Source organism: Hippichthys cyanospilos, chromosome 5 (assembly GCF_059441005.1).
Source record: "Hippichthys cyanospilos isolate Australia breed blue-spotted pipefish chromosome 5, RoL_Hcya_1.0, whole genome shotgun sequence".
NCBI classification, from domain to species: domain Eukaryota; kingdom Metazoa; phylum Chordata; class Actinopteri; order Syngnathiformes; family Syngnathidae; genus Hippichthys; species Hippichthys cyanospilos.
Genome location: NC_142373.1, coordinates 4,255,313 through 4,270,794, shown reverse-complemented (window position 1 = coordinate 4,270,794; position 15,482 = coordinate 4,255,313). Strand labels below are relative to the sequence as shown.

The 15,482-nt window shown below is 38.8% G+C and overlaps 2 protein-coding genes across 3 annotated transcripts in view; one reads left to right on the top strand and one right to left on the bottom strand.

The window, feature by feature from the left end:
• LOC148423212 (inactive dipeptidyl peptidase 10-like) overlaps nt 1-4,361 on the bottom strand; it is a 69,578-nt gene extending 65,217 nt beyond the window's left edge. The window contains exon 1 of the mRNA XM_088414357.1: nt 4,186-4,361. Within this exon, the coding sequence (XP_088270483.1) occupies nt 4,186-4,242 (57 nt within the window). The 5' untranslated portion in view covers nt 4,243-4,361. The remainder of the gene's footprint in view (nt 1-4,185) is intronic.
• Nucleotides 4,362-12,579: 8,218 nt separating this feature from the next.
• Nucleotides 12,580-15,482, top strand: part of LOC148423210 (ganglioside-induced differentiation-associated protein 2-like) — a 29,426-nt gene continuing 26,523 nt past the window's right edge. The window contains exons 1-4 of one of the 2 annotated variants that reach the window (XM_088415548.1): nt 12,580-12,749; nt 13,238-13,441; nt 15,035-15,174; nt 15,274-15,427. In XM_088415548.1, the coding sequence (XP_088271674.1) occupies nt 13,251-13,441; nt 15,035-15,174; nt 15,274-15,427 (485 nt within the window). In that variant the 5' untranslated portion in view covers nt 12,580-12,749; nt 13,238-13,250. Of the gene's footprint in view, nt 12,750-13,187; nt 13,442-15,034; nt 15,175-15,273; nt 15,428-15,482 lie in introns of both variants that reach the window. The other variant, XM_088415549.1, reaches the window with a different exon arrangement.

The window sequence follows — 15,482 nt, the reverse complement described above, 5'->3', positions numbered from 1 at the left end:
ACTAGTCAAACTCTTACGTATGCAGGTGAGTGTACACAAGACGGCATGTTTAACATTGTTCAGTTGTAGTTTTCTACTACAAATATAAAAGGTTTTTTGTGCACCCCTCCTACTTACCCTTGGTTTATTGCTAAAAAAATAAATACATAAATCCAAATAAAAATGGGTGAAAAATAAACACTTGGAAAACAAAAGCAGTGTATGTGCACTCTCAAAAGACAGACCAAAAATAAATGCAGAAATGTCACCGTGGAAAGATGCTAAGATCTCTTTTCATCTCTTTTTCAATGCAGGCATCGCTTTACGCCTGTAACTATTTTTCAGTTCTTTTAACAAATGCTTCAAAGCTGAAAGAAAAGAGCGGTGTTTTGATCAGATCATTTTTTCAGGGATGACAAAACAGTTTTGTCATAAGATCATTTGAGACAAGTGTGTTGGAGCAGGTAACATAAAAACCAGGCTGGATAGTGGATTAGGGTTAGGGTTAGGGCACTACTGGCTTAGAGCAGGATTTTTATAACAGGTAAGAAACTGCACAGCATGATTTAGAACAGTGGTCTGCAACCCACGGCTCCAAAGCGACATTTGGCTCTTTTTCTTCTTTCTTGTGTGGCTCTCGATAACTTAAATAATGAATACTTCAATTGAAGTGAAATTAGTGAGTTAACGTTTTTTCGTCTGGTTTAATATGTATATACAGCAAATACAAAGATTTGTATTTGAAGGTTTTTTCAAACTTTGCTGGTACTGTAAATATTTTGGCCAACATAACCGACCGACATACAAAGAGGTGGGTGGTACTGGTGGACTGACGTTTTGCGGATGGATTGCTGAATGACAAAAACATTTTAAAAACAACAGACAAAGATCGACGGAACAATATCTTTGGTCCGTCATTTTAAATTGTCATTGTAATTGTCACCACCTGTGTCTCCTGCCACCATTGGAAACAGCTTGTCAAATCACCCAAATTGAATTTCCAAATTTCTGAAAAATGTTTAAACTGCAACAAACTTGGGAGCATGAAAGTCTGAACAGACTAGAAATAACTAGCTGAGTGCTAAGCATTAGTATGCAGCAGCTCATGAAATGAAACCCATATTGTACACAGTCTTGCTCAACACACTCATAGTATAGGTCTAAAGTCAAAAGCATTGTTTAGAATTAGGTATTAAGAGACTTTTTTATTATTTTGCTTTTTTGTTATGTGTGTGTTCAGGTTACAAGGGTGCTCATGGGTTTCGCTCTCAGGTGCCTGCCTGCTTTGCTTTTTTTCCCCTGTGTTTTTCCTTGCATCTTCTATGCAAATAGGTGTGTGCCACAGCGACGCAAGGATTGGACGGTCAGATTCAGGAGGGCCCGTGATTGGCTGCTGTCGGGTGCGCACCTGCCATATATTGAGCCGAGATGGCGTACAGCTGCAGACAATTCCTTGTCCTCCTTCGCTCCTAACCAGCCACACAGTTGTTTGTTAGGTTATTGTTTGTGTAATCTGAGCAGCAGGGGTGGACTGCCATTTTCGTTATACCCCTTTTTCCTCCTGTTAATGGAAGTTATGGAGGTGAGCCTATTGCCTTTTGTTTGTTTTGTTTGTTTCGTTTGTTAGGTTAGTTTGGTCATTTCCCAGATAGGACTGGTTGTTTGTTGTTTTGGCATGGTTCGCACTGAGTTAATTGCTCATATTGTCAGTAACCCTTTTTATGTAAATAAATTTTTTGTTTGCCAGCCAACACCTGTTTCGTCTGCTGGCTGCTTGGGAGTTGGGTAAGACGGGGCCTTTCTCGTGTGGTGTCCTAGGCCCCTAGACGAGGACATAACATTTTCAAATATGGACAGAACTTTTCCTTTTGTGGATGGTTCCTACTCCATATTTGAATGAATAAATCGTTAGCACATAGTTGAGCAACTCATTCTTAGATGCCCAAGAGCTGATAGCATTCAAATAACCAATGGACACATCTCAGTGACAATCTCACTTCTGCTTTTAACCAGGAAAGGCAAGATAGAATTTTAAAATACATCTTCAAAAGGGATTATTCTAAATTATGCTCAAAATTTTCGCAAATGAGCTTCAGCCAGGACAATCTTCACCACGGCGGCATGCCCTTCAGCCATGTTATTCAGCTTTATTTGTCTAGAAATTGTGTATTGAAATTACAATTTATTGTATTGCATTTGTATGAAATATTAAGTTGTAAAAAAGTGTTAAATATCAACAAAACACATACATATTTCAGAGTTTGCTTGAGCCGGTGGGCATGGCAGCTTAATGTTTAAATTCCACTAAATAAATGATAGTCTATATCTCTTGGGTTTTTATATCAATTGTTAATTGTTTTCTATGTGTTTCATTTATTCTATGAATATTTTAACTGAATGAATGGTGTAGGGACCATCCACAAAAGGAAAGTTCTGTCTTCCCCTCAAGATTCAATGAGTTATTTAACACCTTGTGTGTACCATTGGAACATAACAAATCTGTTTTTTCTGCTCTGCTCATAAACAACATTTCAGGTACAACGAACAGCCAAAGAGTCAAACAAAAGCATAAAAAAATGCAGCCCCTCATCAAAGCTGAAAATCAGTGTCTTTCTTGAAATTTATTAGACAACTTTAGACTTGGCTCTTAGAATAGAATGGAATACAATAGAATACCATGAATGTCATTCTATAGCTGGTATACAATCCAGTGCAAAAAGAAGGTAAACTTTCTCGATATCCAGAATATTGTCTAGCCGTACGGTGCATTGGAATCATTATAGGTTGTTTGCACGTTGCTCCGAGTGACTCATTCTGGGATTCCTTTCCTTTGTCCTGGCAATCATGGGGTTATACATGTGTGTTGCATGTACAAACTTGACTATTATTATTAATATTATGTTTCTTGTTTTGTTTTAATGTGTCCACCTGTGCTCGTCAACCTGTTCGTCAACCAATCAGCTCCCTGCACCACTTGTGTATTGTCCAGGTGTTCACTGTTATCTCATCAGTTTGGTTTGTATTTAGTTCCCTGCTTTCATTCATCTCTTGTCACACAATGCAGTTACCCGCCTTGTTTGTTGTCGATGTCCTGTATTGATGGTGAGATGAAGCCCAGAAAACCATCAAGACTATCAGACAACTGTTTTTTTTTTTTTTTTATTGTTGCTATTATGGCTTTAAAAAGATTGTGATCTGTTTGGTTTCACAATAATTTTGTGTGGAAGGACGTTATTTCTTAATCCAGTGTGTCTCGGGTGTCCTACACATACATGAGTGTTGTACTTTAAAGTACAGTATTTTCATTAAGAAAAACAATTAGTTTTTTTTTTTTTTTTTACTTTTTTTACTTTTGATTTGTACGGAGCATGCCCTTGATTAGGATTCATTTGCACTATGGTGCAATGAAGAGTTCACTATGATGTACTACTTTTTTTCAATTTAAACTGCATGTGCAACAGTTCAAATGTCATGTGGTCTAACCAGCAAATAACTTCCTAAATGAGTCACCTGGTACAGTGTGCCAGGAAGGTTTGTACGTCACCAAACTACGCTTTGTTTTCATTGACTTCGACTTCCAAGTCTGTTCATTTCACCCATCACATCACGACTGTCCTATTTTACCCAAGACCTGTTGTATCAAGTTATTCTCAGTTTCAATTTGTTACTTTGCTGTCTTTGACTTTAATTTTGTGTTTTTGTTTTGCCAAGAGCCTCCAGTCAAGTCAACATTTTTTTAAAATATTATCTTTTACCAATGTTTTAACACAGTTCTCCAATGATTTAAAAAGAGACAGGGTTAACAAAAAAATTTCAAACTTTAGGATTCAAATTAGGGGTGCCTGAGCATTGCTAAAAATGGGCTAGAAATGCTCATGGACGTTGGTTGAAGTCCAGTTTAAAAGTTTGAAAAATCCAGTTTAAAATATCAAAAACTGCTTGCAAACAAGAAAAAGGACGAATGCAGAAAAAAAAAAAAACATGTAAATACACACACACATACGCACACACACACGCATGCACGCACGCAAAACCTGATGAGAAAAGTGTAATGTACATGGTTACTTGCATATTCCCTTCGACCACCTGGATGTCAAAAGTGTAATGTACAAAGTTACTTGCAAATTCCCTTTGAACACCTGGATGTCATTTGGTTTTAGATACATTTATTAATTAACGAAATGCACATTAAACAGAATAGCTTACCTTGTCATCACTGGAATATCTTCGACTGTGCTGCGCTGCTCCTGCACTTTGATTCATGTTTCAGCCGTGTGGACGCTTTCTTTTCTAAAAAGCCAATTTGCCATCAAATGGAATTAATGTGACAAGTGTTTGTGTAGCAAAATTACAGGCATGGAGCCAAACGCCAGGAGCGAATGAAAGGTGTGCATTGAAATCGTCCACTTTAATTCTGCGCTCTCTCTGTGTTCGCTGTGTGATTTCTAAGAGCGCACGGAGGGGGGCTAGGGAGGATGGGGGGGGGGGGGGGGGGGGGGTCCGAGGTGGCCAAGAGCTGTTCAATGAGACAAGGAGACTTAAGGCGTGTTTACAACGATGACGCTTTGGAATTTAAGATACATAAATTTGTATAACAAAAAAAAAAAAAAAAGGTTTCAAAAATAGATAGTTTTTGTGGGGCTAATGTTAGCAGCTGAACACATTAGTGTTAATCTTAACTCTGTCATATGTGCACTTGCATCTCCGCCATTTGCAGATGATGGGGTACTGTTGGCTTCTTCAGGCCATGACCTCCAAATTTCATTGGAGCGGCTGAGATGAAGATCACCACCTCCAAAACTGAGACAATGGTCCTCAGTCAGTAAAGGGTAGAATTCCCTTTTCAGGTAGGGGACGAGGTTCTGTCTCAAGTGGAGGAGGTCCACTATCTTGGGGTCAATGTTGGAAGTAATGCATTACAAAAGTAATGTAATTTCTGTCATGCATTACCTTTTGTGTAACACGCAAGTGTAATATATTACACACACAAAAACAGTAATATTGTACTTGTAACAAATCAGAGTAATGCAATGCATTACAATGAATTTTTAGCCTGAAGATGGCGGGTTTTTCTTCCCAAATTCTCCAAAAACACAGTGAGATCGAAGGACAAAAGAAGTATTGCGAGTGGGAATGAAACAAAGTTCTCTCGCTCTCGGATGCCACTTTCACCTCAAGAGGTGAGGAGATTCGTGGCGGAGTATGTGGTACGTAGAAGATATGTTGGTGCTCTCCACAGTGGATTCACCAGCATTTGGAAACCTTGTAAGCAAGATCCCTGTCCTAACTAGCATGAATGACAAAGTAATCTAACGCTACTTTTCATTGTCCAAGTGCTATTATAATAATAATAATAGCCTCTAAATAGTTGTGGTCAATGTGTATCAAGATGAAGCATACAAAAACTCACGTTAAACGGTACATTAAACACAATAACGACAATTTAGCCTAGATGCTAACGTTAGCCCCACCGAAATAATCTATTTTCTGTCCCTAACCTAGCCGAATGAACTTTAATTTGAATATTAACATTGAAATTGTGGAATGCACTAAGTTTTTTCTAAAGTATAAACAATATATAACTATGCTGTGAAGCTAAGTAATAAAGGGATTGAAATACATTAAAATGATTCTGTATCTTGTCATGTCTTCAACGGTTTACAATACAATACAGATCAAATGATTTGTACTGTTTTTAGGCTTAAGCTAACCTTCCACTGGATGTGTAATGAGCTACGTTTAGAATGGCAAATCCATATTTTCAGTTTTGTAGTAAGAGTAATATAAAAGTAATAATAATGCATTAATAATAGTGGTGTAATGCATTGCATTTCAAATACAGTAATATTGTAATGTAACTCATTACTTTGAAATGGCAGTAATAAGTAATAAATAATGCACTACATTTGAAGAACTCGCCCAACACTGTTTGAGGTCTTGTTCGTGAGTGAGGGTCGGCTGTAACGCAGCCATATCCAAAGTCCGGCCCGGGGGCAAAATGCGGCCTGTGGTCAATTTCTATCCAGCCTCAGTCATAAAATCAAAAACGTCTGGCCCGCATGGAGAATGAATACATTGGGCAGCAGCGCTGTTACGTGTGTGTGCTAATTGCTGCCATTTATAGGCTCAATTAGGAACAGCAAATTAGTATTTGAGTAATTGACTGTATGAGCCCCTAACTTTCTAAAATGGTGACAATCAACAAAAGGAGGAACTTGACTGCGAGGGCCAACGGTACAAGGATGAGTGGAAATTGGACTATTTCTTCACTGAAATACGGAACAACTGTGTCTGCTTCATTTGTAAAGAGACAGTGGCTGTTTTGAGTTCAATGTGAAGCGACATTACCAAACAAAACATGCTGACGTATATGGCAAGATCACAGGTAATGAACGCAGTGAGAAACTGAAACATCTTGAAGCTAGTTTAATCTCACAGCAGCAATATTCTACAACTTTTACCGACATCTGGATAAGGACAAGTTCCGAGAGATTCGAGCATTTGTTAAGAAAATGCTATGCTTGTTCGGGTCCACGTATTTGTGTGAGAAGACATTCTCGATAATGAACTTAAAAAAGAGCCGTGTGAGGACATGGCTATCAGGCTCTCACTTACAAGACATCTTGTGCATCCATACTACTGCCATAGAGCCACACCTGGCCTTTGTCCTGCACTCCAGATCTCAGTTCCACCTATCACACTCATGCGGACAAGTCATTTTTCATTTACGATCAGTCTGAAAACGTTTTTTTTTTTTTTTTTTTTTTTAACTTTTCACTTCAGAATAATAACCATTTAAAAATACAGTCAACATTTATAGTTACTAATGTCATATTTTAAATGAGCCCTGCACTTGTTGATATGACTATTACTTGTTCATTTCTCTGTTATTGTGTTTAAAATGTTTATAAATATTAAACTACCCAAGAGTACAATTACTTCTTTTCAACTGTTATAAAAAAGTTGGTGTTAAAAAAAGTGAAGTGAACATTCAATTTCAATATTTAATGTCAATTCCAAATTTTGATATGCACGTTTCAAATTAACCAAAACACATGCTTAAGATAGGTGAAATTAAAATAAAAAAGCAAATGTGAAACACAGAACGGTTCGCTGAAATGTATTTAAATTAATTGCTGTTATATGTAAAGAACGCCCGCCAAGGTTGGACCCCTACATTTTTAACACACCAAATCTGGCCCCCTTTGCAAAAAGTTTGGACACCCCTGCTGTCACGGAAGATTGACAGGCAGATTGGTGCAGATTCTGCTGTGATGCGGAAGCTGTATCCGTCTGTCATGGTCAGTATTGGGAGTAGTGCATTACAAAAGTAATGTAATTACTGTAATGCATTACTTTTTGCTGTAACGTAGTAGTGTAATGCATTACACCACCATCTTGAAAAAGAACGTGCAACACTTCAATTACTGACTTTTACTTCAGAAGCGTTTTTGTTACATCTAATGAAAAGAATTAAAAACATTGACTGTAGATACGGCCAACGTTGATTCTTCTAGATAAACACTTCACTGTAATCAAGTTTACGCAAGTAAACTTGGCTTTTTATATAATCTCATTTACATGTTATATTTTGGAGATTTTTCATAATCTTTGTCAATCAGCTGACAAATGACACTTATTAGAGTGAAGACAGATGGGTTACTCACCAGTCCACTTGAATAAAAGTGCAGTTAGTCACTGTAGATGCCTACCCCTGCGAGAAAAAAAAAACATGTTAAATAAAGCGACTGTTTACAAACAGTCAATTTTTTTTATCCAAATGAAGGTAATATTCAAGTTTTTAAAGCCAATATAAATGCGTATGATTACCCAAATAAGGTCAAACCCAAATATCCAAGTATCTGAGTTGCTAATATGATGTATGTGTGTGTGTGTGTGTGTGTGTGTGTGTGTGTGGGGGGGGGGGGGGGGGGGGTGTTGGAAGTCTTTATTAATTTCTTTAGAACAAATGTGTAAAATTGGAAATGCAAGTTAATGTTTTATTTCTGATTAAAAAATACATAAGGTTGTTATTAATGTTGTTTGTGAAAAATGGTCCACCCTGCCTGAGTGTCCTTTCATGCATCAGTTCAAAAAGCAAACAGTGATGATCAGAGAAAATACTCTTCAAGAGACAGGAAAAAATGATGGCCCATCACACTGATGGACAACAACATTGAATGATTGTGACATCAGAGGTCAGGTTGGGCTGACACAACTGAAAAGGTCTTTTTTTTTTAACTTTACGTTTGCTGCAAAACATTAGCTATAGCTCAGCTGTGAAACAATGATGTCAAGTATATCAATGGAAAATCATCCGCCACGCCACAAAAATGCAATGTGTGCAAATGATCAAAAGCAAAATAACAGCACAAATTGGATGGATAATTAATTTAAAATGGATCACACTCACACACACGAGTATGCATGCACGCACACGCATGCACAAACATGTCCACACACAGACACACACACACGGACATCAAACGAAAAATACCCATGAGTTATTAAAGTTATTAATATACTGTAGTTCAAAAAAAGAACTCCAATGACCCGGCAAAGTTATTAATATATTTCAACAAAAAGAACAAAAATAAACTTAAGAATTGCAGGCTTTGAATGAAAGCTCGGCAACAGCAAGGAGATGCTGCACAGACTTAAAAATAGGATTAGTACTGTACACACAGGCACCCACAGGATCATCGAGCATTGCTTAAAAAAAAAAAGCTTAATGTAGAGATTGATGGCTTTTTGATACAGCCTATCCACTAGATTTTGATTTGCATATTCAAAGTATGTGTGAAAGACCATTAAAACATGTTTTGATGGGTGGTTGGATGCTGATAGTTTTTTTTTTCTCTGTCCCTGTAGTACATTCCTCAGATAAACTCCTTACACTTGGTCTGGCAGCCCGCCTCTGCAACTGGGTGCTGAACTTTCTCCCAGGCAGACCTCAATTAGTCAGAGACCACAACCATACAGTCAGCATCAGAACTGTAAGCACAGACACACCTCTGGGATGTGTGCTGAGCCCCTTGATTTCCACACTCTTCACCTATGACTGTATCACCTCGCAAAACAACACCAGCATAATTAAGTACATGGATGACACGACAGTCAACGGGCTGATCACTAGTGGGGTCCAGACAGCATATAGGAAAGAGGTGACAGACCTTGTGGCCTGATATCGCAGCAACTATCTCCACCTCAACAGAGACAAGACGAAAGAACTGATCATAAACCCGAGGCTGCAGATGGAGTCACACAAAACACCACTATTCATAAATGGAACAGAGGTGGAGAGGGGGGAAGCCTTCAAATTCCTCTGCACTTACATTTCACTTACACTTACAAAGATTTCAACTAGTCCCACAACACTCGATAGATTATCAAGAAGTCCCAATAGTGACTGTACTTTCTGAGGGGACTGAAGAAATTCAGCATGCCAGCAAAGATTCTCAACAACTTCTACAGATGTACAATCCAAAGTACATCCACCTCTATCACAGTCTGGTTCGGCAACTTTACAGCACAAGACAGGAAGGCCCTCCAACGTGGGATCAAGACCTCATAGCGCATCTGTGGAACAGCCTTCCCCTCACTGCAAGACATTTATCACACCAGGGGTCTGCGGAGGACACACATCCTCATCAGGGACAATACTCACCTACAACACAAACTGTTTGAACTGCTGCCATCAGGCAAACGCTACAGGAGCCTGAGGGCCAGGACTGCCAGGCTGGCAAACTAGCTGGCTTCTACCCAAAGGCCATCCGGATTCTAACCAAATCCTTCACACACTATTATGCCTCATCACCATTCACTTTACCGCATGTGCCTTACAAATCCTGCACAGTACAATAGAGCTGCTAAATACATAATATTTTGCACGACATGATATTTTGCACTATCATCCTCATATGCATACACTTTCTTCCACTCCATCTACTCCATAAATTGATCATAATGTAAGTCTATTCATTGATTAGTGGTTCATTATTACTGACCTTATTGCTCTATTACTGTTTTTTTTTGTTTGTTTGTTTTTGTTTTACTGCCTACCTCATTATTTGCTTGATTATGTAATTTAGTCTGCTCGGGGAAGTGAACAAAATAAGCATTTCATTTTGTAGTACTACTATGCATATGGCAATAAAACACTTGAATCTTGAAGAATATCGAAATTGTCAAAAGTATGTGTTAAATCTTCACATCATCGTGTCATTTGTACATATCTTAAGTACTATTTCTCATTTCTTTGAAAAAGTTGAATATGCTGTGGTACGTCAATAGTATAGAAATGATTATGTAGTTTGGTTGAAAAACTGTGTGTTGTTTTAAAGTGCCTCATAAATTAAGTTGGATCGGCTAGGACGCACAATACTTTGCTGTTTTTTTTATTTCTATTTATTTATTTATTAATTTTATATTTGTTTTTTGTTCTTTTGCTTATGTTCTGTGGTCATATTAGTAGCCACTCGCACATTGATTTTAAGTCTAATCTGTACATGATCAAAGATGATTACAATGGCGAGTTTACACTATATAGCCTACCATTTATTATAAAAGAAATCTAGGTAAGAAGTTTCCAACGGTCTGGTGAACGCTCCTCTGTTTCTGCTTCTTGCATGTTGACGACAACGTGTACTTGGGTGTGTTTCACAAGTTACACAGTATGTCCCTGTGGAATTTTATTCTACTCCCGCCCCAACTCCCGTCCCACAGGGACGTTCATGTCAGTTACGAAGCGCACCCACACACAGCAAAAGGCATACGTACACACACTCGCACACGCGCACACACACGCACACACACGCACACACACACACACACACACACACACACACATTGTCGAGGCAGTGAGAGATACATAAGTAGACATCCGTCAGACCGTTGGAAATCTCTTACCAAGATTTCTTTTATAATAAAATGGTTTTTCAAGTGTAAACTCTCCATTGTAATCATCTTTGATCATGTCCAGATTTGACTTTATTCAACGTCCAGGCCACTGCATCTGCCTTCAAAGGAAAGGGGGAGCTGTTCACTTACTGTAAAGTGTACAAGGTTTAATCATTTAGGATTTAAGTAAATATGTATACTGTAGTAATATTTGTCTTAAAAAATAATATGTATAGCATGATGACTTTTCACGTTTAATTTTTTTTTAATATATTAATTTTTTTTTAAATATGAAAAGTGGGGGCAGTACTTCGCGGATTTTCAGCTATCAAGGCGAGTTCCAGAACCTATCTACCGCGATAAACGAGGGTACTGTACACACTGAAGAGGTTGCCAGCCAATCACAGGGCACACAAAGAAGAACAACCAATCATACTCACAAACACGACTGAGGACCATTTAATTTGTCTGCTAGATTTGAATACCATGCATGTTTTTGTAATGTGGGAGAAAACCCGAGTAGTCAGAGAAACCCAACTCAATAAACAGGAGAACATGCCAGGAACAAAACCACAAGCAGTTGTGCAAACCATTCTACTACCAAAAGTAAAGAAAAATATTAATATGCCAATTGTCTTATTATTATCATGCAGAGCGTGATTACAGTGTGGCATGGTGTTGAGTGAGACATTCAATCAAAGCTAACTATTTTATAAAAAAAATATGAAAAATAGAAGACATTATCTCTGCCCATTTTTGGGGGGGTGCGGGGGGGGGTGCTGATTATGTCAAGCGAAGCATATCTTATTGTTTTCTCTACTACCATACTGAAAAGGAAATGTTAACAGAGCTGTGTACAAGTTGTGGGACATGTTCCTTGAATATTACTTATTTGAAATATTTTGTTCATTAAAATAAATGTCCCCATGGTTACAAGAGGCACCATGAAACAATACAAAAAAAAGTAATTTCATATTACTGTTTTATTTGAGATTTGATTTGGTCCTGTGGGGTGGGAGATGAGAAAATTGTGTTTTAGGGGGTGCATATGCCTTGTTTCACATTTTTAAAACGATTCTCAAACATTCTTTTTCCTTGTTTATTTATTTGTTAAATTTGTTCTCAGGGTAAATTTACTAATAGTGAATGTTTTTAGTGTTTTAAGATTTGATAGGTTGGGAGGTCAATTCTGTAAAGACCCGTCTACAGTATTATTGTACAGCGTTTGAGACAGTTGGTGGTTTCAAAAGAATCTGACCATGGCATACGTGCAGAGTTACTATTTTTTAAAGACTCCATTCAAAGAAGTGGCTTTCGGATCCGATGAACGTAACTTCCACAAACTACAGTAGAAGTGGCATTACCCAATTCAAGTGACACACGGAAAGATGTGCCTGTGTTGTTTTAGTGATCTGGAGAACCGTAAACAAAAAAAAAAATCAACGATGATACAAAATAAAAGCATACTGGTACGTCACGCGATCTAATGACTTTGGTTTACGTGGGCGCAATATGATCGTTAACCTCAACAATTTAAATGATATCTACAGGTGGACCCATAAAGTTCCAGCAAACAATATTGTAAGGCAAGCAAAACAATGTGAACACCTTCAACGATACTTGAGACAATAAGAAAGGTGTTTTAATTTGAAATAACCAGCCGGATGTAGATTGAGTGATTTTGTCTACTTTTAAACTACATTAACGTGACTCCTAGCATGACAGCTATCTGTGAAAAAAATCGTAAATTGGGGCATTTGTCTTTATTTTCGAATGCGCTTTGGATATTTATAAATAATTGAAATTGTTACGTCGATTTTTTTTTTTGGGCGTTGACACCCCGACTGCCTCCGACCACCACAGCTGCTGAGGTACGTAAATGGAAACTTTAAATTGCCCAATGGCATAGGAGTGTGCGAGCAAATCGTGTCTAAGACACATTAAGAATCGTTTGGTTCGAAGAGGAAAATCTCAAGTTTTTCCTCGAATTCTCTTTAACAACCGATACAGTATCGAATGCAGTGGTGTAAACCCACGTCCCTGAATAGTCCAGACATTTGCCGCAAGTGAAATTAACCTAAGTACTTTCAGATTTGTCAAGAGCTTGATGGGACGAAACACTTTATTGCAGTGCAGCACTTAATAATGTCTAAATGCAACTCATTAGCTGATTTGGACCTGTAAAGGGATGTATTCTATGGAAACAAAATGCCTACAAGGACGAAGTGTGATGATTAACCGTGTGTCCTGGAAAAGATTTTAAATTGTCATGCTGTAATTGTTCAATCATCTTTAATGCTTTTGAACAGAATTATAATTGGAAGTCCCGAGCTTCTGTGTTGCTGATCTTTTTCTGAAGGCTTGATTCTGGGATGCCAGAGGGGATGGATCCCCTGGGTGCTCGCTCTCAGTTTGTGGACATCCAAACCCTCCCCACGTGGCAGCAACTCAAAGAGGATGTCGAGCGCATTCCGCAGGATCTGAGTGACAGCTTGCTCAGCCAGCAGTACTTCCCTTCGCCCTTCCCCTTCAGGCCAGACATAAACTGCAAAATCATCCTCTTGTGAGTCTTCGTGAAGTGTGTGCGTGTGTGTGTGCGTGCGTGTGTGTGTGTGTGTGGGTGGGGGGTGGGGGGGGGGGGGGGGGTCACACAACATATCTGATAAATAGCTTCTTGTTTTTTTTCTTCTTCAATCAGTAAGGTTTAAACATCTAGAGGAACCAATCTACTTCCTGATATGCCGTATCACTCCACTCCACTGAAAGATGAATAGAGTGTTTACAAATTACATTTACTTCTGTGCCTCAAATGATGTGATCATTGGCTTTAATAAGAGGAAGAACTAAGCAACATCCCACAAAACAATGAACATTTATGTCACTCTGTGCAGTGCAAACATCACCATGGTCAAACGAATCTTATTGCATAGTAGGTCCAGTTGATATATAGAAAATGCTAGCTGCTCAAGTGAAATTGCTCAAGGCTGTTAAAGCTTTTTTCTTAAATGCCTGATGTTAATTATACAAAGTTAAAATTTAAATTTTGAAATTGCTCCACTGAAAACAGTTATTTTGCTATGCACAGTCTGTATAAGAAATAAAAAGTATTGCTTTGTATTTTTTTAAAGCAGTAGGTTGTCCATTATCAAGAGAAACTTTTTTTTTCCCTGTTACAATAATTTTGTCTTGTAGTAGGTGTTCTTAGTCCACAAAATAAGTCAAACATTTTTTTAAGTCTATATTGTGAGATGTTTTGTTTAAATGAACAATCAGTCAGTCAAATCAAGATTTCTCTGTAATCGGTGTCGAACATTTTGGTGCAAGGAGTGAGTCCATGTCATAATTCCTCTTTGTGGAAGATCACATGATTCGTCATGCTGCTGGGCTAGGTGGCTGACTCAGGGTTTTGGTTTATGCGGAATGCTCGCATTCCTGACACACTAACATGACCGCCATGCCCCTTAGGAAACACACCAGGAGTTGACTTGTGACCACCAAAATGTGCTCTTAAGCATCAGCCTCAATAACAGCTACTGCAGAACACAAAACATGTTGGGGGTCGACTTTGTCCTCGTGGGTGGCATGGTAGAAAAAGTGACCACTGCACATGGTAGACACGGACTACTGCGCGTCCGTGGTGCAGTTCAGAGTCCTGAGTTGAATTCTAGTTTGCTCCGACCTTCATGTGTGCAGTTTGCATCTTCTCATGTGCCTGCATGGGTTCTCACCTGGTACTTTGGCTCCCTCCACATTCCAAAAACATGCATGGTAGATGTATTGGACACTGTAAATTATCCTTCGGTGTGATTGGGAGTGAATGTTTTTTTTGTTCCTGTGTGCCCCGCATTTGGATGGCACCCAGTTCAGGGTGTCCCCCTGCCTGCTGCCCGCAGACACCTACCTGGGATAGGCAGCAGCAAGCCGGTCACCCTAGTGAGAATAAGCAGCTGTAGAAAATGGATGGATGGACTTTGTCCTTGTTTTGGTTGTCGTTAATGGAGGACAGACAAAATCTGAAAAAATTACATGTGCAAACAAGTTGGTGCTTTACAGGCAAAGCCGTGACTTTTACGTTGACTGACTGGCTTTGATACCCCCCCTCCAAAAAAAACAAAACAAAAAAAAAAAAAACACTTTTCCATCTTCTTACCTACAGCACTGGTGATGTAGCATTGCTGAACTGTACCGCCATCACCAACACCAGCAATGAACTACTCAACGACAAGAACCCAGTATCTGAGCGGATCCATCAGCTGGCAGGGCCCGAACTGAAAGACGAGCTACTTAAACTTAAAGGTGCCCAACAATATTTTATTGTACTGTTGTAAAAATTTAAACTCTGTAAGCTTTGTTTGTGTGTGTGTACACCTTCCTTCTTATGTGTTTCCTGCGCAGGATGCCGCACAGGAGAGGCAAAGCATACAAAAGGCTTCAACCTGGCAGCGAGGTTCATCATCCACACAGTGGGACCAAAGTACAAAGCAAAGTACAGAACAGCAGCAGAGAGTTCGCTATACAGCTGTTACCGGAACATCCTGCAGCTGGCCACGTAAGAACCACAACCTGATTAATTCAATTCCTCTCTCTCAAAGCACATTTTAAAT